The sequence below is a fragment of the Prionailurus viverrinus genome, chromosome C1 (assembly GCF_022837055.1).
Source record: "Prionailurus viverrinus isolate Anna chromosome C1, UM_Priviv_1.0, whole genome shotgun sequence".
Classification (NCBI taxonomy): domain Eukaryota; kingdom Metazoa; phylum Chordata; class Mammalia; order Carnivora; family Felidae; genus Prionailurus; species Prionailurus viverrinus.
This window is the reverse complement of record NC_062568.1, coordinates 68,212,306-68,237,625: the sequence shown is the minus strand read 5'-3', so window position 1 is coordinate 68,237,625 and position 25,320 is coordinate 68,212,306. Positions and strand designations below refer to the sequence as shown.

General features: G+C 36.4%; 1 protein-coding gene across 8 annotated transcripts in view; it reads right to left on the bottom strand.

Moving 5' to 3' along the window:
- WDSUB1 (WD repeat, sterile alpha motif and U-box domain containing 1) overlaps positions 1–15,414 on the bottom strand; it is a 51,135-nt gene extending 35,721 nt beyond the window's left edge. Inside the window, exons 1-6 of one of the 8 annotated variants that reach the window (XM_047870187.1) lie at positions 15,281–15,414; positions 12,761–13,182; positions 10,449–10,633; positions 8,182–8,274; positions 7,957–8,046; positions 5,595–5,688 (exon numbers count right to left, since the gene is read on the bottom strand). In XM_047870187.1, coding sequence (XP_047726143.1) covers positions 5,595–5,688; positions 7,957–8,046; positions 8,182–8,274; positions 10,449–10,633; positions 12,761–13,158 — 860 coding nt within the window. In that variant the 5' untranslated portion in view covers positions 13,159–13,182; positions 15,281–15,414. Of the gene's footprint in view, positions 1–5,594; positions 5,689–7,956; positions 8,047–8,181; positions 8,275–10,448; positions 10,634–12,760; positions 13,183–14,563; positions 14,746–14,773; positions 15,135–15,280 lie in introns of those variants that run through there. The other 7 variants (XM_047870188.1, XM_047870192.1, XM_047870191.1 and 4 more) reach the window with 7 other exon arrangements.
- Positions 15,415–25,320: the final 9,906 nt, after the last annotated feature.

The following is a 25,320-nucleotide window of genomic DNA, read 5'->3' as shown; positions in this document are numbered from 1 at the left end:
AACATCTTGTTGGATGAAAGGGTACATTTCTCAGCCTTTCTGGAATAAGGTTCCTGGTCTTATTCCTCTCCTGCTTAGCAGAAAAAGAATGACAGATGACTGGAAAGTTTGGGGGAAGACATTAGGCCATTTGGCCCAGTCCCTTCTGGATTTTCTCTTTTACCTGATCTGCCTCTGCAGGGGAGGCCTGCAGTGGTGCTGGCTGCCCAAGAGCAGTGAGCAAGTCAGCTGCAAATCTACAGACATGTCATCCAGTCTGTCCTGTAGTTCTCTGTCACTGGTTTCCGACTCAAGAAGAAGAAAACGGTGGACACCTGGGTAGCTCAGTAGGTTAAGCATCCAACTTTGGCTCAGGTCATGATCTCACAGTTCATGAGTCTGAGTCCCACACTGGGTGCTCTGCTTTCAGTGCAGAGCCTGCTTATGATTCTCTCTCTCTCTCTCTCTCTCTCTCTCTCTCTCTGTCTCTCTGTCTCTCTGTCTCTGTCTCACTCTCTCTCTGCCCCTCCCACGTTCATACTCTTTCTCTCTCAAAAATAAACATTTTAAAATTTTTTTTTAAAGAAGAAAAGAGGGTTTTATCTATTGAACTCTAACAACAATGAGCATTTTAAAATTGGTTTCCAAGGAATCCTACCTACTAGAACTGAGAATTTATGGAAAGTGGCAGCCCTATTTGAATTAGGAAGACTGATCTTTCCTGCCTGAACAAAAGCTATATGTTTGTTTTATCTGGTTGATCAAGAGAAGTAGGGTAGAACAGAAGACAAATTATGCCAAAGGCCTAGAGGAAAATTATTAAAAGAGAGATGCAGAGAAAGATGGAATAAATTCCTATGTATTTTGTTCCATCGTGGGTGATGCCATCATAGCTCTGAGAACTAATGAAATATGTGAAGCAGACATGAGAACCCATGTATCTTCTGCTAGCCCAGATATTGAAGAGATTTTAAATAATGTAAAACAATGCCACTCTTTTTATTTTTCCTAAGAAAAAAAATCTTAACATGCAATGAGTATATATTTTTAATGAATTAAAAATATCTTAGAATTTTCTCAGTTTTATTTTTGGTAAATAGCAATATACATATATATATGTATATATATGTAATATATATATCACACATATACACACATATATGTAATATATATTACACACACATATACATGTAATATATACATATATATCATACAGATATCATATATAGATATCATATATAGATATCATATATATAGCATATATATGATATATATCATCCATATAAGCAAAAGCTCTTTGAGGTCAATAACTTTTAAGAATGTCAAAGAATCCTAAAACCAAAATGTATGAGAACCATTGACCTAAATCATAGTTTAATTTCTGTATTTAACCTTTAACACCCATCTCTCCTATAGCTAGGAGATGCATATTAGAAATGCTTTCGAAGTTTCAATTGTTTTCCTAAATCTATACCAAGTTATAACAACATCCTAGTTCTCTTTCATCTCTACAATCTATTTTTCCAGCCTCAATTCCCATTACTCCTTTTTACATTTATCATACTTTTTTTTTTTTTTTAAGATTTATTTCGTTTTGAGAGAGAGAGAGAGAGAGAGAGAGAGAGAGAGAGAGTGCAAGCTGGGGAGGGGCTAAAGGACAGAAAGAGAGAGAATCTCAAGCAGGCTCCACACTCAGCATAGAGTCTGACAAGGGCTAGATTCCACAATCCTGGGATCATGACCTGAGCCAAAATCAAGAGTTGGACACTCAACCAAATGAGCCACCCAGGCACCTCTCCATTTATAATACATTGTAATTCACTCAAGAATTTCCTGCCTCTTGGAATGCCCTGTTTCCCCAATCCTCCCATATCTGCATAAATTCCATAATGCCTTTTACATAGTTACCCTGTGTCTATCCCCTATACAACTTCCTTAGCACACCTGACCTATAATCCCATTCTGGGGTCAATTCATTTTTCCTATGTAGCCACTTGTATTCAAAAATCTTTGGGGCGCCTGGGTGGCTTGGTCAGTTAAGCGTCCGACTTCGGCTCAGGTCATGATCTCATGGTTCGTGAGTTCGAGCCCCGCGTCGGGCTCTGTGCTTGCTGACAGCTCAGAGCCTGGAGCCTGTTTCAGATTCTGTGTCTCCCTCTCTCTCTGCCCCTCCCCTGCTCACGCTCTGTCTCTCTCTGTCTCAAAAATAAATAAACGTTAAAAAAAATTAAAAAAAAAAATCTTTTATCCTACTCACTTTTTTCCTACTCTCTCTTTAGCAGATGTATCCATTCCATCTTACCAATGATTCTTAGTTGCAGATGGAATCTATTATCAACCAATTAACTTGTTCTTTATCTACTCACAAAATATAGTTAAAACATATGTCCCAATTCTCCTAAAAGACTAAATGTTTATCTTTCACCATCCTTTACATTTCCAAACAATTCGCTTGCCTGTATATTTATCCAAATGAACTAAGAATATTCAGAAAAATATCTGAATGTGACCTAAAGCACATATGCCAAAAAGTATTTAATAATGTAAAATTCCATTAATCCAGAATGACTGAAAAGGTCTATCTTAGTTAACATAAAATACTAATTATAAATGACATATATATAAGGAAGTATGCTATAAAATGCCATTTTTATAACACAAATAGTAACAAAAACTATACTGAATATCACTTAATACTTCTTTCATGATTCAGAAAGCAAAGACATGTTAGATCTTGTAATATCATTAGGTTATCACGTGAACATCAAGACAGAGAATCAAAACGTCTTTAAGGGCACACTGTCTTATACTTCCTTTTACATGCCCTATTGCAATGGCAGAGACCTGGGTACATAAGAGAGTCATAAATACTTGCTGAATTTCATACCATCATTTTGTCAATTAACCTCTCAAAAATGAAATGCACAATATATCCCCCCCCCCCAAACAACAGAAGGAAATCCAACTTTATTTGTTTAAACTTTCCACTGATTTCAATCCTAGGTCAAAGGAGAATTACTATAAATGCTTTTTTGATTGAGCATTTTGATGAGCCATTTTCATCGTTTGAGATGAAAGAGTCAATCTAAAATGATGGCAATATAACTAATTATTTGGCTTTTATCTGGCAAGGATTAGAGAATATGGGAAAAGAACTATCAGGTTCAGTCCAGAATATTTTAAGTGAATGTTAGGAGCCTAAATATCGTGGCTGGAGCAAAAGCTGCTGTGAAGAGCTATGAATGTGCATTTCAGTGCTATGACCTGTGAGATCAGACAGGCAAGTTTGCAAAAATCCAATGGCAGCAAGGAGAAAATATACCAAAGTACACAAATAGGAGAATATAAAGTAACTGAATCATACCACTGTGTACCAAACCAATTGCTTTATAGAACAAAGTTTTGGAAAATAGAAGCCAAGATTAAAATTTTCAACAGAGAACTAGAGATCATAAAAAGTGACATACTGGACCTGGAAAAACTAGCCAAATAGAAATGCCAGGACCAAAAAGTAAAATAACCAAAATTAAAGATCCATCAATGGACCAGTTTAAAGTAACATATCAGATAAAGCTAAGGAGGGCACCAGCAAAGGAGAAATTATTCAGAATACAGCACAAGAAATAAGAGAATGAAAAATACAGAAGAAAAAAGATACAAAGTTTATAGTAAGAAGGTATATTTTGCATTTAATTAGAGTCCGAGATTTAGAGGAGAGAAAGGGCAGAAGTAATATTTGAAGAGATAAGAATTTCCCCTTAACTGACGAATTATTACTCTACATATTTAACAAGCTCAGTGAATTCCAAAGCAAACTAAATAAAAAGAAATCCAAATCTAAATACAAAGTAAGTGCAAAAAACCAGAGAGAACATTTTTGTGAGCAGCCAGTGAAAAAAATACAAATTACAAAGAAGTAACAATTAGAATCAGACTTCTCTACTGCAATACACAAAAATACAAGTCCTGAGTAAACTGTATTTATTCCAACAAAGCAACGTTGGTTTAACATTTGGAAAGTCAATATAATTTACCACCCTAACAGAATAAAAGAAAAATCATATGATTATTTCAAAAGATACAGTTAAAATCATAATACCTCTTCATGATTAAAAAAAAGAAACTCATAAGCTAGAAGGAACAGAGGGGCTAATAAAGTTTATCTCCCCAAAACCTATATGATCATACTTAATAATGAAAGCTTTCCCTTTGCAAAAAGGAATCAAAGGATGGCTGTTATCACTGTTTCCATTATCTTGGTAGTGTCAGCCAGTTCAGCAGCACATAGATGATATCAAAGGCACAATGATTAGAAAGGAAGAAACAAAAATCATCATTATTAATGTGATATGATTGATTTTTGTTATCAAAAACACAAAATTTAAGATCTTTACAGGTAAATCTGTGGTTTTCCCATATTTACTTCCCTACATTTGCCATCTCTTTTATAATAGCAACAAAAAGAATTAAGTGCTTAGAAATAAATCTAATAAAAGATGAGGAAGACTTCTACATAGAAGACAATTATTGAGAGAAATCAAAACAAAAATAAATGGAGAAACATACCACATTCACGGATTAGAAGACTCAATATCATAAAGAGGTCAATTATCTCTGATTTTGTCAGACTCATTACAACCACAATCGAAATCCAAACAGGTCTGTGGCTGTACAGAGAGTAACTAGAGGCAATATGACAAGCTAAATCTAAAATTTATATGGAAGTGTCAAAATTCAGGAATAGCTAAAATACAAAGCCTTGGAAAGACAGAATGGTTTTAGAGAAGGGAGAGATAAACAGAAAAAAATAGTAAGTTTATTATTTAGAACAAAAAAAAGCAGGCTGAGAACCAGATCCACACACACATGGTCAGTGGTTTCTCACAAGGTAGCAGAACAACATGGAGAAAAGATGGTATTTTCAATGCATAGTACTTGGACAACTGGCTATCCACATGGAAAGAAAGAATATTGGATTCCTATTGTACATGATGCCGACATATCAAATTTGAGAAAAGAAAAATAATGAAGATTTTAGAAGATAATATGGGAAAATACCTTTATGACTCAGAACATAAAAAACTAAGTACACTAAAATTATAAACTGTGAACAGGCAAATCCACAGAAGGGAAAAGATATTTGTAACATATATAACCAATAAGTGGCTCATATACTGAAATACAGAGAGCATATATATATAATATATATATTATATATAATTATATATTCATATTATATATATATGTATAATATATATATAATATAAACAATGAAAATCAACAAACCACAGCTGTATGCATTAATATGAATGTCATAAACATCACGTTGACTAAGGAAAGCCAGACACAAAACAATACACATTGCATGATTTGTTTTAAATCAGTTTAAAAGAAAAAAGCAATATTGTATATGACCTGAGGTGCTGTCACCCTACAGGGGTACCTGGAAGGGGAGGACTTTCAGAGCAGAACCAGTGATGTTCTATTTCTTGACCTGAGTAGTGGTTACACAGGTCTGTATAACTTTATTGAGCTATTCTCTTATGTTTTATGTACTTTTATGTATGTCCTATTTCATATGAAAATGCTGTAAGGAAATTAAACAAAAAGCTTACCCCGAGACTAGCATCTGCCCATTATGAGAAAAAGCACAAGCCAGAACAGGAGCACAGTGCCCACTCAGTGTACTTTTATATTTTAATTCAAAACCTGCAAATAACAAGGTGAGAAAAATTAGCAAGCTGACTGTGCTTAGAATTTGTCTTTAAGTCAAAACTATTTCACTTATTCATTTTAATAAAAAAATTAAAAATAATTAAATAATAAATAATGAATTAAATAAATATTAAATAATAAATAAACTTAAATCTTTAAGTGCCTAAACAATACAAAAATGAAAAAAACTCGCCCTGCAACTCAGGTACTGGAATGCAGTGTGATTAAGTGGTTTCAGAAGTTCAGTAATGGATAAAGTAAATGGTGCACTCAGCAAAGGTGCAGAGGATTGTAATGATCAAATGCTTTAAAAATTTTTAATGTTAAACTCTATAAAATACATAAAAATATGAAATTTTAAACTAATATAAAATTTTAAAATACAGTATAAGACAATCTTGGCATCTAATTTTAAAAAATATAAAAAATATACATATTGGGGTTGCTGGCTGGCTCAGTCAGTGGAGAATGTAACTCTTGATCTTGGGGTCATGAGTTTGAGCCCCATGCTGGGCATGGAGCCTACTTATAAAGTATATATATGTTAAAAAAATAAAAATACATACACACATACATATGTACACATACACACACACAATTGCCCAAATGCCTAAAAAGGAATCAAATTGCTCAAATGCCTAAACAAAGATCAGTTTTCAAAATATGATATTAAAAAAATATTTTCTCATTCCACAAATAAAAATAATCAATGGTAATTTATCCATCTTATAATTCTAATATATAATACTCCTACAAAGTATGGGAACACTAAAATCCTTTTCATACCTTCTATAATTACTGAAAAGAAATAGCACTATTTTAAAGGTAAACCCAGGGAATTCAATACATTTTAGTGACAAGCTATAAAAATTATTAGGAAGTTGACCTGAGGAGATAAGGAAATAAGTGAAATCTATTAATTTTCTCAGACCCAATGAAAACTTTTTTGAAGTGTTAATGGCTCTTATGATAACAAGCATTTAATTAAACAAAAAGTCATTAGAGCAGGTAAAAGTTTCAACAAGTAGGAAAAAATATTTGCAGTTTGTAATTTAACTGAAGCTTATTAGGTAACAAATAATCAAATAAGAATATTTTTAGGCATCTGAAGCAAGATGGCCAAATGACCATATAATTTCAGAGTCCTCATTGAAATGATAGTGGAAGAATTAATAAAGATATAAAATCACATCAATGAAGAGAATAGAAAGAGAGGTATCAACAATCCAAAATTCAAACCAATTCTGGAAAGTCAGAAAGCAAATTAACTAATGAGGAGGAAAAAGTAACAGCCCAGAGTGCAAAAGGAGGGGCTATGTCTAAGAATACCCCAAAAGACTTAGGACTATCAAAAGCTAATGAAAAGGAAAGTCAGAATGACACAGACATCGACCTGAAAACAAAAAAGTTAGTGAAAAGCCTGTTTATGAAACAGTGTCTACCTTTAATTCCTCCCTGGTCCCACCCATAGCATACTGAACGAAAGCCTGATACTGCTTTCTGAGCAAAATATTTCTAGGGAAAATAATAGCTTTCCGGGGAGCTCCCTGGCAGCTCCAGGGCAATTCCCTAAGCCCCTAAATCCTCCTCAGTAAGGGCCAACAACCCACCCCTTTAATTGAAAGGGAAGCCAGCAAAAACAAACCACTGTGTGCATAGACCCTCTAAATACCTTATTTTTGCCTAGTTATTAAATGTAAATGGAAAACAAGGATCACCAGACATTTGAAGAAGGTAACCATATGAAAGAGAAAGATCAGAGTAAACAAACAAACAAAAGGCCCAAGAGCAAACAAAGATAATCAGGAAACCGAAGGGAACAACAAAACAAAAAGCCTCTAATTAATACCCTGAGAGTTTTAAGATGATCTTGCATTCATAAAATAAAAACAGTAACAGAAAGAAACAGAAAATAATATGAGCTAATAGAAATTGAAAATATGATGGAATAAAAAATTCCATAGGGAATGAAATTAGGAGGTTCAACGTTCTATTGATGAGAGTTATTAAAAGAGAGGACATGGGGAAGAAATTATTAAAGAAATAACTTAAAGGAACACTTTTTCAGAACTGAATAATGTAAGTTTCTTGACTGAAGGGTCACCTGAAGGAATAGTGCAATACAGGGAGGAACGACCTCCCACACACTATCAAATAACAATCCCTACAGTGAATACATTTAAAATATAGTGGTATAACAATATTTACAGAAACTGTGAAAACCACCAAGAATTGCAAACAGATAAAGTGCAAAGTGGTTACCTCTGGTCAGCAGAAATGGGTGTGGTGATGGTGTTGAGGTCATAATCAGTGATGAGCATCCAATTTTTAAATCAGGTATATGTAATTTCTCTGATTAAAATTTATTAAAGCATATTTTTATAATCACTTCTAGATATCCAGAATTCCTTAAGTAAAAAGAATCATTCATATAGAAATTCTATCTTGACTACAAATAATTTTAGAGAACTACTAATTAATACATACCTAAGATATGGGTAAAAGAAACAACCCAAATTTTGATCTGGCAATCCTGACCACATGATGCCAATCGAAAATACTGAAGACCTTGCTCTCCATCTAAAAACGTAAAATTTGTTAAAAATAAATACACAAGAATTGATAAAACATTTAAACCAAAAAATTTTCAACTTCCTATATCGAGATGTTAATTCTATTCATTTAAACCATATTCACAAGAGATATTAACTTTAACCAACATTTCATTCTATGGTATAAGAATTTATTTTCAACATGGTACTTCAGAAGATTAGGACTCTAACCCCTGAAGTTGCTTCAACAAAATACCTTTTTTTATATACCTTCCATTAAGGTAACTCAAGGTTCCATGGGCCAATATTGAGCCACTAAGCCTAGAGAATTTTCCAGCCCAATTTTAGAGTCTATGAGGCTAGCACTGATGGGAAAAATTAGGAAGAAAAGTTATGAGTGTTAAATGTTTAATTATTTCCAACTTAACTTTTTTTTTTTTTTAAAGAACATACCCATTTCTTTTTTTTTTTTTTTAACATTTATTCATTTTTGAGAGATGGAGGGAGACAGAGTGTGAGTAGGGGAGGCACAGAATCCAAAGCAGGCTCCAGGCTCTGAGCGGTCAGCACAGAACCCGACACGGGGCTCGAACTCACGAACGCTGAGATCATGACCGGAGCTGAAGTCGGATACCTAACTGACTGAGCCACCCAGGCACCCCAAGAACATACCCATTTCTTAAAAGCTTAGTCTATAATTCACATGAAATAATAATGAGATTTTTCCCCGCATTTGATTTAATCAAGACAAATGCTGGAATTATATGAATCCAAAATAACATTAACTCGGTCTATTTTATTTGGTGGAAATTATACAAATTAGGGAAAGTAATCAGTAAATTTGGTGTCATAAAAAAATCCATTAGTTTGTAATGTTTAGTGAGATAATTTCAGTGTATAATTACATACACACTAGATAAGCTCCTAAATACCTGTTAGTAATGTAAATATTGAAATCAACTCAATTTTACATAAGTTCCACCAAACATCATCACACATGTAGCTTCATCAAAGGAAGTTTGGGCTCGGATATGTATTAAGATACAATTAAATGGGTAAGCACAGGGGAGGTTCATCTGAAGTGATTTTTACCTGAAATCTAAAGGATATCTAAGAGTAACCAGGTGAAGGGTTCACATGTAAAACCCTTGGAAAAATCTTACAAACATTCAAGGAATGAAAGGAGGCCAGTGTGGCAAGAGAATGCATGAGACCAAGTGTGCTTTAAGAGGCAGGGAAACAGAGTGTGTCAGGCTTTATGTTTTGGATTTGGCATTTTCTCTTACCTTAAACTTATTTTAACCATTCACTGATAGGTTTGAAATAGGGAAGTGCCAAAATGATCCTGCCCACCTTCTGGCCCTGGGCTGTGCAATAAAGGTAGTCACTAGCCACATGTGGCTCCTGAATGCCTAAAATGTGGCTAGTATAAATTCAAATGTGACATAATACACACACCAGATTTCAAAAACCTAGCACCAAAAAGTAGTAAAATATCTTATTGTTACTACTGATTACTGAAATATTTAATATATATTGAGTACAATTAAAATATATCATTAAAATTAATGTCACCTACTACTAAAAATTTTTAAATTTACAAACGTAGCTCCCATTATACTGCTAATAGGACAGCACTGGTGGTGTAACAAGACTGGAAGCAACAAAGGCAGAACTCCCATCCCAACACAGGGGATGAAACAGAAGAAGAAAGCTTCCCAACTCACTGCTATCTATTTAAAACCAAGAGTCTATATTCAGGAGTCTGTACTTCTTCTAAAAGCTAATTGTGTTGTTAAACATGTCATAAATTTAGCTTTTGCTTCAAAGATTAAATTAGTAAACTTTTGAAAATTTAGCTTCTGTTTCCAATTTTTTTTTAACTTCACATTTCTTTTTGAATATTAACATACTGTATTTTAAAATAGGGTCAAGTCCTCTAAATTACCATATCCAAGGAATCCAGATGTACTGTACAAAGCTGAGTCATCCCCAACATATATTCAAGAACCTGATTTTCCCCTATCATGTTCTTTGTGATTTCATTTTGATCAAGAGAAAGGAGAATGATTTCCTTAAAAGGAATGAATTAAAGGGGCTTCTCATTTTACTAAAGGTGAAATGAAAATGAATAAAGAACCAGAAGTCATATACGAATTACAAATAGGAACCACTAGTGCTTAAAAGAGTAAAATAACTAACCAGAAACTGGCTGTGAAGAAAAATCACAGCAGGTAATTCCAAGATCATGTGCTTTTTCACTATGCAAACACCTCATTTTATCATCCCACACTGTTAAATCTCCACACGAGGAGCCAGTGACAAAGAGGTTTCCATCAGGAGAAAATGCACAGGCCACCAAGGAGCCATCCTTAACACTACCACACCTGAAATAAAAGCAAAAAAAATAAATAAATAAAAAGAAGAAGAAGGGGGAGGTTTTCATTTCAGAGTATCTTTTACCTTATATTACAATTTCTAACAACAGCTTGATATAGTAAAAACAGGAAAAATGGCTATCTGAGAACTAGAAAGGGCAGATGTCTATATAAATAATCATACACTTAAAAAAAAGAGGCTCTAAATGTTATCTTAACTAACAAATTCAAGCCTAAGCTATATAGATCTAAACCAAAGTCTATGTATCTTCGTATTTTTCCAAATGGCAGGTCTGTATGAACAGGTTAAAATCTACAAAACTTAAAAAAAGCTCTGACAACCACCACTATCAACCATGGCCACATATTTCTTAAAAACCTATTCTTACTGAAAAACATGTTAGGGTCAAAAGTACTTTCAACTTTAGTATTAAAAGAAGCAACAGTGAAATCTTTTATTTTCAAGTATGAATTCTTTATGAAAAGAAAATTATCTTGGGAAGAAAAAGAAGCACTGTGCTGACAATATTAATTATTTTCTCAATTAGGAAAAAAAAAACTGGTAAAAGCCCAACAATTAGCGCAGTGTCCCATCCAGCACTTAAATCTGCAGTGTATCATTTTACAACATACATTAGGGTCGTAATGCCAGAGGGCCAGAAGCCATCATCTGATAAGTGAAAAGCAAAATTCCTTAGTTGACCTCTATATTTCACGCATGTAAAAAAGATGTCTGTATGGAAACCAATTTGACAATAAATTTCATATATTGAAAAAATAAATAAATAAATAAAAAATAAAAAAGATGTCATTCCTCCTGCGCATTCTCTTTAAACTATTCATTAACACCGTTTAAAACACATGACCTTCTTCAATCAAAAGACCTAAATCTAATGAGCAACAGTTGTTTACCAGCTGGCATGTGCTTTGAATGATGCTGGGGGGCAGGGAGGAGAAAGTATACTGGGCTATTTTACTTGGTAATATTGAAAAGATTATGGGTGGCTCAGTCGGGTAAACGTCTGTGTGACTTGATTTTGGCTCTGCGCTGACAGCATGGAGTCTGCTTGGCATTCTGTCTGTCTGTCTCTCTCTCTGCTCCTCCCCAGCTAGGGCATGCAAGCTCTCTCCCTCTCTCTCTCAAAATAAATGTTTTTTAAAAAAGAAAGAAAAAAATACTCAAAGGGTAAACTTTTTGTTATATGTATTTCACCACAATGTACATAAAAATACATAGCTTTCATGTTGGCAAGTTGCAACAGAACATTACCAGTGTAACATAATTGATGTATTTTTATCTAAAAGGAGTTTTCAGTTGTTTTTCGTTTGCTTGTTTTTTTAAATGTAACACAACACTACACTAATCACAAGGTTCTTTTTTTTTTTTTTTAATTTTTTTTTTTCAACGTTTATTTATTTTTGGGACAGAGAGAGACAGAGCATGAACGGGGGAGGGGCAGAGAGAGAAGGAGACACAGAATCGGAAACAGGCTCCAGGCTCTGAGCCATCAGCCCAGAGCCCGACGCGGGGCTCGAACTCACGGACCGCGAGATCGTGACCTGGCTGAAGTCGGACGCTTAACCGACTGCGCCACCCAGGCGCCCCCACAAGGTTCTTTTATCTGGGATTGGGGTTGATTATTCACCCAGCAAGAATCCTAGTCAGGAAAATAGCTGTGTCTCTTTAGGTGAGACTTACCTACCATTAGTCTATTATTGAGAACACCTGGGTCATGAGTGACAAAAATAAAGCCTAAAATTACTGAACCTTATTCAAAAGACCATTTTCTTCGTCTAGCTCTTAAAGTCAAAATCCATAAAAGTCTAACAGATTAATCCTTATTTTACAAGAGAAAGATTGGAAATATAAAACTCTCAGAGCCAAGCAGATCTACTATAAGAACCACTTACACATCTGTTTTTATGTCCTTCAGAAATCAAGTCAAAATGTTATTCCTTGTGTTGTCTGAAAATTATCTGCTTCTTCAAGTCATCAAAATATTCTGCCTTCTATTTTTATTGTTTTGGTAGACTTGTTAATAGGATTTAAATATTCATACCTATACAACTTGTACGACTGAGCGTTGTAATATTTTAATTTAAATATTAAAGCAGAAACGATTTAAATGTTCGTACCTATATAACTTGTATGACTGAGCATTCCACAAAACAACCGTTCCATCAGCTGCGCCTGACACCAAACAAGTGGAGTCTGGGGAAAACTGGCAAACCCTCACGGGGCTACCACTGGGCTGTTCCATCACTGCCAAAGGCTCTCCATTTTGAGTATTCCATAGGACAGTGGTACCATCTGTTGAACAGGAAGCCAAAATATGTCCTGAAGGGGAGAAACAGCAGCAGTGGACAGCATAGGTGTGAAGCTTCAATGGTGAGTGGGGCAGTTCAGTAAAGTCACTGAGGGAGTACAGGCGAATTGTTTTGTCCAAAGAGCAAGTGGCCAAGAGGGAAGAGGAGAATGCACAGCAGTTGACATCATCACCATGATCAGCTAATGTGTGGATTAGTTTCACCATGTTTCTTATTTGAAGTAAAATGTCCTGCAATTTTTAAATAAAGATTACTTCATCGTCGGAATCAAATACAACTCAAGTCCACATAAAAGAGTCAAAATGAATTCAAGAGTTTTCTCAGAGATGGCTCCTACATTCATATTTTTACAGGACAAACTATTATACTTGAGATAAAAATAATTGGGAGAGAAAATGCCAATAAGACTATAAACTCTAATGATGATCACAGTCACAACCGGCACACCAATAAAGTTCCATAACTCTTGAAAAAGAACCTTGTTGTGTAACTTCAAACTGATTTGATACTGAACATCCAAAACCTTGAGTATGTATTTCACCTCTGAAGCCTTTCCCTTAACTAATTACTTCTCAAAGATGCCTCATTCCAGATTGGCGACTCTCAACTCAAAAAGATTTTCCATTCTTAAGAAACTGTTTCGGCTGCTCCTTGCAGAGGATGGAGGCAAGGCTAAAGCTCTACCTTTAAGATGCATTTAACTGCACGGTTCACTCATAAAAACTAACAAACGGTTTCATTCAAAATTTCACTGGCAGTGTTGAAAGCTCTCGTGGTCCACCATCTTGCTTAATAAAGAATAAAATGATATCGAACACTTGAGGTGAAGAAACAATTTAATAAGTCAAGGAAACCAAGAGAACGAAACCAAAGAGAAAGAGTGGCAATAAGGACTTAGCCAGACTGCGCTTAAGAACAAATTTACAAATTTAGAATGAAATCCGAGCCCTTTGTCACTGCTTACAAAATGTTATATCATCTGGCTCTTGCCTGCTTCTCAGATCTCAAGTCCTGCCACTCCTCCTTTCCCTCATTTCCTTCCAGCCTCCCTGATCAAATGGAGTTGGTCCTAGCTCTCCATAAAGTTGTTTTTCCATGTTGAAATTCTCTTCCCTTTGCTTTTGGGATCTTATTTCTCAATGTAATTTCCAAGGGAGTAGAGATCTTGTCCATCTTGCTCATTTCTATATCCATAGCACACAAAACAGTGTCAGGCACCTAACATGCTCAAATAAATACTTATTGCATATTTTTTTCCCAAATCCACTTGAGTTTTACCTTTAAGTATCATATATGAACACAATATAAAGTTATTAGAAATTTTAAAATAAATCTACCAATAGTAAAAAAAAAAAAAATCCAGCAGGGGAAAAAATAATGCAAAATGAAACAATAATCGGCGCTGAAATACTCTTAGATTGTAATTCATTATCCCTTGTTAAAATGTTACTTACAGAATTCTTTACAAACATATGGAGCATAGCTTTACCAATATTTATCATAGCCCAAACTTCAGCATTTTTCCAAACATAAACTTCAATAAAGTCTTAAAAAACAACAACAACAACGACAACAAAAAGCAAACCACATTATGTCCTGATAGATTGTCACCTGTACTAGCGCACTGAAAACAAGCAAGATCATGCGGTGATTTCTGGGAGAACTCCCAAATCCCAACTGTGCAGGTACACATAGGTAATCTTGCAAATAAACTTTGGCTTCCACACCCTTGTGGCACTCAGCTCCCTTTGCAGTTCAGACCAAACAGCGACATTACCACTTGAAAGAACAGCCTGTTTGGAAGAGCTCTCTCAAGCCTACCGCTTCCTGCCTCCGGGTGTGGGCGTCTCCACTCAGGGCTCAGCTGTCACTCCAGAGGTTCCATCCCCGGGCCGGCCGGTGAACTCGCCAGTGTCAACACACGCATCCCTATCTAATCCAAAGCAAACCGGGGATATGCCCCAAGTCTCCCCAAATAAAGCCCGCGACTTACTCCCCCTGCACGTAGGGACCAAGAGTGTGCCCTAATCTGAGAGCCTGCCAGGCCTTAGCGGACTGAGCCACCCAGGAAGGAGGGCTGCCGGCTGGCCGGCGGGGAGTCAGGCCTTCCGGGGCGCAAGGCGGCTTTTGACACGGCCCAGCTGCGGCTTCCACGCAACGCCCGCAGTCCCCGCCCGGCTCCCGGCCCGGGTCGCACGGCCGCGCCCTGCTCTGGTCCAGGTGCTGGCTGGCCTCTGTCGCGCGCTAGGAACCAGATTCCGAGGACCAGAGGTTCAGACACCCCGAGTAGGGAGGCTTCGCCGGCTGACCCCAACCATGCTCCCCCACCTGCCTCTGTCGCTGCTAAACCTGTCCACGGATGCGGCCACTTCCACCTGGAAGACCCAGGGCCTGCGGAATCCGCCCTCAGGTGCCCTCGGAGCGGCGCGGACCACGTGACACGCAGGTGAGGCGGGCGGGGCTGGCAAACGCGGAAATCCAAAGAGAATGGAAACGGGCCCCGCCCCCGGGCCCGCCCCTCGCCGCGGCGCATGCGTGCATTCCCTCCCTTCGCTGCGGATGTCCCTCACTTCTGGCGCCAGTTCCAGATGAGTTTAGTTTGGGGAAGATCCTTTATTTACAGGTTTGTTTTTTTTTTTCCTAGTTGAGGAAACTGAAGTCCCAAGGCCTAACGAGCGCCTGAAATATGGTTTTACAGGTGGGATTGTATCAACTGTCTGGTTATTGCAGTTCAGGGTTTTTGAAGCTTCTTCCTTTCTCATTTCTCGTGTGTATTGTCTGTTCTCCTCTGACCTCCGTGATTCTCTTTTCTGTTTAGGCTAGCTCGGCTCTCAGCGGTCCATGACTTGGTGTTTTCTGTCATTGTCTTCGTGCTCAGGTTTCCTACATCTCTTCAGGGAAGCCTGCGGTTCCTGCGATTCCTGCTGTTCCTGCTGTTCACTGGACAGGCCCCTGTGGATATCCTGGTATCACCTTGAAGCCGATGTTCATTCCTCCGACCTTTTTGAGTGTGTCTCCTGGGCCCACGAATGAACCGTGGTTTCGCGTGTAATTGACTACAAAGTCGTCCTGCCAATCACTTTTGAGATTAAAAGGTTGTGCAGAAAAACGTTCCTAAGCATGCTAACGCTTGTTAACCAAGTGCAAGTACAGGATACGTACGTGACATTATAGGGCTCCCAGGTGCAAAATCAAAGATACAGACAAATTTTATTTTTAAATTTTCTTTGTAAAAATTTTAAAACTAATATTTAAGGAATATAGTGAACTGTTGAAACTTTGAAAGCTGCTAATGATTTTGCTAGTTATTAGTAAGTATATATTGGCAAATCAGCAACCTTTAAGAAAAAAAGTCAATATAGTTTAGTCACATAAATATAATTTTGCTATATAACTTAATTGTAGTAACGTCAATCAAAATACATAATTTCATGCCAGTGACACTGTGGGCACATTGTAAATAAACCACTACAATCCTAGAACTTAGATCAGTTTCAAACTAAGCAGCATATACAGGACACCTTCTTGTTTCAGAATACATGCTGCCTTTTGCAATGGTACTTATCCAGTCCTATATCAGCTTACACTGGCTATTGCTATTGCTATAATACAGAGACTATCCTCCTTAAAAGGAAGATTAGTTACATATTGAATAGAGTTATGAGGCTGTTAGAACCTAACTGAAGCTTCTCTTCTGGTAAATCATTGAAGTAATACTACAAAACAAAGCTTTTAAGAGAAGTCTTTTGTTTTCTGTTGATCAGACTTTTTTGTTTTGTTTTTAAATTAAAAGCATATCCATGGGAATGCAAGCTGGTGCAGCCACTCTGGAGAACAGTATGGAGGTTCCTCAAAAAACTAAAAATAGAACTACCCTATGACCCAGCAGTTGCACTACTAGGCATTTATCCACCCATGTTTATAGCAGCACTATCAACAATAGCCAATGTATGGAAAGAGCCCAAATGTCCATCGATGGATAAATGGATAAAGATGTGCTATATATATACAATGGAGTATTACTCGGCAATCAAAAAGAATGAAATCTTGCCATTTGCAACTACGTGGATGGAACTAGAGGGTATTATGCTAAGTGAAATTAGAGAAAGACAAATCATATGACTTCACTCATATGAGGACTTTAAGAGACAAAACAGATAAACATAAGGGAAGGGAAACAAAAATAATATAAAAACAGGGAGAAGGACAAAACAGAAGAGATTCTTAAATATGGAGAACAAATTGAGGGTTACTGGAGGGGTTGTGGGGTGGGGGGATGGGCTAAATGTGTAAGGGGCACTAAGGAATCTACTCCTGAAATCATTGTTGCACTATATGCTAATAATTTGGATGTAAATTTTAAAAAATAAAATTAAAAAAAAATAAAAGCATACCCAGTTTGCAGTTATGTGAGGGAGGTATTCTATAATACAGTCTACTTTAAGAATTGTTTTATAAAATCAGCCATCAGGAGATAGCTTTTATTTTTAATCCATGCAACTTTAGAGTTTAATGAGGGAACATTATAAAAAGAAAATGAGGAAACCAAAGTCATCTATTTGACCTAGCACCTAAAATGCTCATTTTATTTTTCTTTAAATTTTTTTAACGTTTACTTATTTTTGAGACAGAGAGAGCGAGAGTATGAATAGGGGAGGGTCAGAGAAAGAGGGAGACACAGAATCTGAAACAGGCTCCAGGCTCTGAGCTGCCAGCACAGAGCCCGATGCAGGGCTCGAACTCGCAGACCGTGAGATCATGACCTGAACGAAGTCAGACGCTTAACCAACTGAGCCACCCAGTCCCCCCTAAAATGCTCATTTTGGGGCGCCTGGGTGGCGCAGTCGGTTAAGCATCCGACTTCAGCCAGGTCACGATCTTGCGGTCTGTGAGTTCGAGCCCCGCGTCGGGCTCTGGGCTGATGGCTCAGAGCCTGGAGCCTGTTTCTGATTCTGTGACTCCCTCTCTCTCTGCCCTTCCCCCGTTCATGCTCTGTCTCTCTCTGTCCCAAAAATAAATAAACGTTGAAAAAAAAATTATAAAATGCTCATTTTAAAGATGAAATTGAGATCAATGGAAATTATTTGTAATGTGAAAGACAAACAGAAAAGGGACAATCAAAATTCATGATTTTGAGATGCTCCTGTGATTTTTTAATTAAGGGGTGCATCATGACTGAGATTTTGGACACCTAATTACATGCCAAAGTATTGCCAAAATAGTATGTTTCTAAAAACAACTTTGTGACTGTATGAATAATAGAACTCTTTGTAGGAAATAAAGGAAATATAAATAAGAAAAATAGCTAATAATTGCATCACTCAAACATTACCCACTCAAAGCGTATTCTGCTAAGTGAAAGAAGTCAGAGAGGGAAAGACATATACCACATGATTTCACTTATATGTGCAATCCAAAAAACAAAAGAGAAACCAAATCACAGGTACAGAAAACAAGCTGGTGGTTGCCAGAGAGTGGGGGAAGGTGGGAGATGGGCAAAATAGAGGAAGGGGATTAAAAGATACAACTTCTAGTTATAAAATAAGACACAGGGATACAATGTATAGCATCGGGAATATAGGTAAAAATGTGACAGATGGTAGCTAGATTTATGGTGATCACTTCATGATGTATATAAACGTTAAATCACTGTGTTGTACCTCTGAAACTAGTATGTTGTGTGTCAACTACACTTCAAAAAAAAAAGAAAAAGAAAAAGCCCAGAGATAATATTTCCTTTCAGTCTTTCATTCATATAAATATCAGTAATTTTACAAAGTCCTGCAAACTTCCTTTTTAAAATTTTTTTTTTCAACGTTTATTTATTTTTGGGACAGAGAGACAGAGCATGAACGGGGGAGGGGCAGAGAGAGAGGGAGACACAGAATCGGAAACAGGCTCCAGGCTCCGAGCCATCAGCCCAGAGCCCGACGCGGGGCTCGAACTCACGGACCGCGAGATCGTGACCTGGCTGAAGTCGGACGCTTAACCGACTGCGCCACCCAGGCGCCCCAAACTTCCTTTTTAAACTTAAACTTATATCCTGAGTATTCTCCATGCCTAAAATTTCTCCAGTAGCTTATTATTCTGTATAATAGTTCACATTTCCAGCAACAATTTATTTAACATTTTCCCTGTTTCAGTATTTTTGTGATTATAAACAGTACTGGATTAGATGGCTTTGAGCATAAATCTTTATCCACATTCATGAACATTTACTAAGGAAATTGTTAAATAGAAATAGAATTCCTGGGCATAAGGGTGTAAAAATTCCTAATAGATACTGCCATATTGCTTTTCAGGGGGTGCTGTATGGTTTGCACTTTAGGCAACATGTGGTTGTGTCTGTTTCTCCACACTCTTGACAGACTTGAGTAATATTTAATCTTCACTAATTTGATGAGCAAATTGGTTATAATATTCTGTAAGTAAAATATGTAAAACAACCCCCTGTCTACACATGACATAGTACAGCACAGAGACCTTGAGGCCAATATGGTTAGCTGCAGGGAAAGGCAAGTTCAGAGACGGATGCCTTGCTGTAGCTGTTCTCTAGTCTATGAGTTTGCACTTTTGTGAGATATTAAAGTATCTTGCCAATAGTCTAGAGAAACATTGTAACAATTCGTAGAGATCATTGATCACATAAGTGACTGGTTATTTTCTCTCACAGGACAGTCTCAAAATAGTTGGAACTTCAACTTAGAATCTTAAAGATTCAAATTTTATGCATTTTTCTTTAATTATGTAACTGTGAGCAATAATCCTATTTTATCTTTATTTTCTAGTTGTTCCTTGTAATAATGCTACTTAAGGAACATAGAAGAACTTTTAAAATGATATATTTAAAGAAAAACTAACTTTGCAATTAAATAGTTAGCAATACATGCTCTCGAAATACAATTGCAATTGCAATAGCAATGGAATGGGTGAGAATCAGTCAGTGAGTACAAAAATATATGGTTGAGGGTAGCCAAGAGCTCAAAGGAGGGAGACATGATAGGAGCTGGAGTGATTAGAACAGGTGGGCATAGGAATGGGTCCTAAATTTGCTTGAAGTTTGGACCAGCTGAGAAATGAGCTTAGGAAATTACCCAGTTCCACAGTAACTACTCAGGAATGTATTAGGGTTGTTTCACTTTGCCCTTTCCTCTTCTTTAGTACAAGAAGTATTTTTCTTGTTTATGGATTTTTAAATTCTAAGTACCATAATTTAATTAAAAACTTTTCTTATTCCTCCTGTGTCATTTTCTCAGTTCTTTATTTTCTAATGTCTTTTTATTAACGCTCTTTAAGAGAATTCAAGATGTTAAAAATGCATTTTTGAAAAAAACACCGCATTTTTGGTTTCAGATTCATGTTTTTTTATTACATAAGAAGAAAATGTGATGGACACGATGTCCCTTATGGACAGTACTCCTCTGGAAAATTCTCCAGAAGTCCCCTAGTAGACTTTCTCTCATCTGTCACTGCCCAGAATTGTATCACTTGCCCATTTGTGAAGCACTTTCAAGAGGTGTGTACTTGCCACTTTGGTGTACTAATTAAGATTTACATTCCTGGGGCTGAAAAAGGGCCCACTTTCCCCTGAAGCACATGGCCAACCAATATCTACAAGCATGGATGCTGGAAGGAAATAAGGAAACAGCAAATGAATACAGTTAAAGTGTCTTCCACATGGAAAATATCTATACAATAGAAATGTATTTAACTTAAGAGAATAGATGTGAAAGTCACATCTCAATTATGTTATGCCTCAATCTTTAATCCTGAAATGGTATTACTCAGTATATTCACATTGTATTTACCACCTAAATCTACCATACTTGGTTGTGTCTTTTTAAATGTGAAAATGAAAATAATGCACATTTGTTGCAAAGATAATTATGATATATGGATAAGGAAGATGACAGAGATGTTAGTCTTCTTAGATTCTACCAACCAGAGAAGAAACCACTGTGAACATTTTTATACATCCCTTCAGAATTTTCCCCACACTAAGTGCATTAAATATATTTTAACAGAATTACTATACATTCTATAGTATAATCACCTTTTACATTTACCAATATTGATATAGATCTACGTGATAGTTTTTAATGGCTGAATAGAATCTATTTTTAAAAAGTCACTTCTATATTCAAAAGAATTTTAGCTTTGCGACAATGAAAATATTCAGAAAAGCGTATCACAAATGCTGAAAGCAATATTAAAAAAGAAATTGTAAACATGTTTTGACAATTGGAGGAATCACTAGAATACGTATATAGATAGCTTCTCAAGGCATCACACTGTCTCCCATACAAACCTACATCATGTGTCTCACTAACCTTTGGTAATCTAATGAACTTATTGAGCTTTCCTTTCACTTCAGAGCCCAAGATTTATTCCCAAAGGGCTCTAAGCCTTAGTCCTCTATCATTCACTACTGAATTCCCCCTCAATATTCACCATATTCTTTGATATCCACTACCATGATTATTAGGGCTTTTTTTTTTTTTTTTTTTTTTTTTTTTAATTAAAGGGGATGGTAAGGAATCTGTTCTGGGAGCATAAGAATACCCTTAGAAATGGGAGCGCCTGGGTGGCTCAGTTGGTTGGGCGGCCGACTTCGGCTCAGGTCATGATCGTGCGGTCCGTGAGTTTGAGTCCCGAGTCAGGCTCTGTGCTGACAGCCCAGAGCCTGGAGCCTGTTTCAGATTCTGTGTCTCCCTCTCCCTGACCCTCCCCCATTCATGCTCTGTCTCTGTCTCAAAAATATATAAACGTTAAAAAAAAATTAAAAAAAAGAATACCCTTAGAAATCGAGCTTGATACTTATTTTTAAAAAATGTTTTTAATTTTGGGGCACCTAGGTGTCTCAGTTAGTTAAGCCTCCGACTTCAACTCAGGCCATGACCTCACGGTTCCTGAGTTTAAGCCCTGCATCTGGCTCTCTGCTGTCAGCACAGAGCCCACTTTGGATCCTTTGTCTCCCTCTCTCTCTGCCCCTCCCCTGCTCACTCTCTCTCAAAACTTATTTTAGTTAAAAAGTTAGAATTTTTTTTAAGTTCAAGAATGAACTATCTACAATTTATACCCCACAACACTTTTATTTAGTCATCCAATGAGAACAACCCAAATGATTTTCACATGTATGATCAAGGTAAAGAAACAGATCTCATATTTTGCTACTGCCTCTCTCTTGATTTAAACACTAAGGTGCAAAATTCTCTTCGACTGAAGATCCAGAGGATCCAAATTAGCTTTTCCTGTAACCCTGCATGTAGCCAACTCCTTACCCACCACACCTCCAAGCACTAGTTTTGCTGTAGTTAACTCATAAATATATACAGGCCCCAGGAATACCTAAGAACTTTCAATATTTTCTGTTCAATATACCTGAGCTTTTTCTTTAGCAATATCAGCTGTCCCAACTAACTAGAACAAATGCAAAATGTTTCATCTCCTGAATATCAATTTGAAAATAAAATTTGGTTGAAATAAAATTTGGTGCAGTTTTTACCATCCCTAGAAAGCAGATAGGGTTAGATATGACAGTTACATTAATAAAAAAAAAAACACAAAACTTCAAACATACACAAAGTTGAAGCTACTAATATGATTTAGATAAATTGCTTGATACTTTTCAAAACATGATATTCAAATTCAATATCTATAATAAATTGTTAGTGAAAAATAATACAAAAATTGAACATTTGTTGGAAGATGGGGAAGAAGAGTCCTCTTTCACTGCTGGTAGGTGTGTAAACTGGTGCAATCATCTGGAGAGTAACATGGCAAAAACGTGGAAAGCGTGCACATACCTAACTTGTATAGATCCTAGAGAAATTCTTATTGCAGTTAGTTTTCTACTGTTATGTAACAAATTACTCAAAACTGAGTGACTTAAAACAGTATTTATTATCTCATAGTTTCTGTAATAATTCAGTAACATGTAGAAATCAGTTCCATTTCTATACACTAATAACAAGCTATTGAACAAAAATTAAGAAAATAATCCCATTTATAATGACATAAAAAAGAATAAAATACCTAGGAATAAATTTAACCAAGGTGAAAGACTTGTACACCAAAAACTATAAACATTGATTAAAGACACAAATAAATGCAAAGATATTCTGTGCTCATAGACTGGAAGAATATTTTTAAAATGACCTTAGTATCCAAAGCAATCTACAGATTCAGTACAATCCTCATCAAAATACCAATGGCGTTTTTCACAAAAAAGGAACAAACAATCCTAAAATTTGTATGGAACCACAAAGACCCGGGATAGCCAAAGTAATCTTGAGAAGGAATAACAAAGCTGAGGGCATTACACTTACTGATTTCAAACTATAATACAAAGCTATAGTAATCAAAACAGTATACTACTGGCATGAAAACAAACACATCAATGGAATAGAGAGCCCAGTAATAAAACCTATGCATATATGATCAATTAATCTATGACTAGGCAGGCAAGAATATGCAGTGGGGAGAAGACAGTCTCTTTGATACCTGGTGCTGGAAAAAATAGACAATTACATGAAAAATCATGAAATTGGACCATTATCTTATGCCATATACAAAAAAATTTACAAAATGGATTAACAACTTAAATGTGAGACCTAAAACCATAAAACTCTTAGAAGAAAACATAGCCAGTAAGCTGTTTGACATCAATCTTAGCAATATTTTTTGGAGCATTCTCCAGGCAACAAAAGCAAAAATAAACAAATGGGATTACATCAAATTAAAAAGCTTTTGCACAGTGAAGGAAACCACTAACAAACGAAAAGGCAACCTACTGCATGGGAGGAGATATTTGCAAGACATACATCCAATAAGGGATTAACATCCAAAATATATAAAGAATTCACACAATGTAATATCAAAAAACAACCCAAATAAAAAATGAGCAGAGGATTTGAATAGAAATTTTTCCAAAGGAGACATACAGATGGCCAATAGTCATGTGAAAAAGTGCTCAATATACTAATCAGGGAAATGCAAATCAAAACAAAAATGAGATATTACTTCATACTGATTAGATTGGTTATTATCAAAAAGACATAAAGTAACAAGTATTGGCTAGGATGTGGAGAAAAGGGAGCCCTTATACACTGTTGGGAATATAAATTGGTGCAGCCACTATGGAAAACAGTATGGAGTTTCCTCAAAAAATTAAAACAATACCACAGGATCCAGCAATTCCATTTCTGGGTACTTATCTGAAGAAAACAAAAACACCAACTTGAAGAGATGTATGCACCCTTATGTTCATTGTAACAACAGCCAAGATATAGAAGCAACCTAAATGTCTGTCAACAGATGAATGGACAAAGACGATACGTTGTGCGCGTGCACACACACACACACACACACACACACACACACACAACGAAGTATTAGCCACAAAAAAGGAATGAAATCTTGCCATTTGTGACAATATAGATGAACCTAGAAGGTATTATGGTAAGTGAAATAAGTCAGACAAAGACAAATACCATATGATTTCACTTACATGTGGAGAAACAAAACAAGCAAAACAGACTCATAGATACAGGAAACACACCGTTACCAGAAGAGGAAGGGTTTGAGGGGGGCTGCAATAGGCAGGAGAATCAAGAGGTACAAACTTCCAGTTATAAAATAAAGTCATGGGGATATAATGTACAGCATAGGAACAGAGTCAATAATATTGTAATAACTTCATATGGTGGTAGACAGTAACTACATTTCTCATGGAGATCAATTCATAGTATATACAAAATAAATCACTATGATGTACAATTGACGCTAATATGTAAACTATCCTTTAATTAAAAAAAAGCAACAACTCAGAAGTAGCTTGGTTGGGTAGTTTTGGCTCAGGGTCTTTAATGAAACTGTAGTCCAGATGTTGGCTGGGGCTCCAGTCATTTGAAAGTTTAACTCGGGCTGTAGGAGCCACTTCTAAGATGCTGCAGTCATTTGGCTTGCAAGCTGGTGCTAGCTATCGGCTGTTCCAGATGGGTATCCTCATAACACAATAGTTGGGCTTACCCAGAGCAAGTGATCCAAGAAAACAAGGTGGAAGCAGCAATGTATTTTATGACCTAGTCTGGGAATGCACAGGCCATCACTCTGCCATATGATGTTGGTCACCCAGGCTAACCCTGATACAATGTGGGAAAGGATTATACAAGAGCATGAATACCAGAAAGTGGAGATCATTTGGAAACATCTTGGAAACCGGCTTCCACACATAGGCCCAAAGAAGATATGTATGACAATATTCACTGCAATATTAGATTTTCATTCATAGGAAAATTGAAACCAAGTATGGTATGAGCCTGTGACGGAATACCTTGCAACAATCAAAAGTAGTGAACTAGATGTAC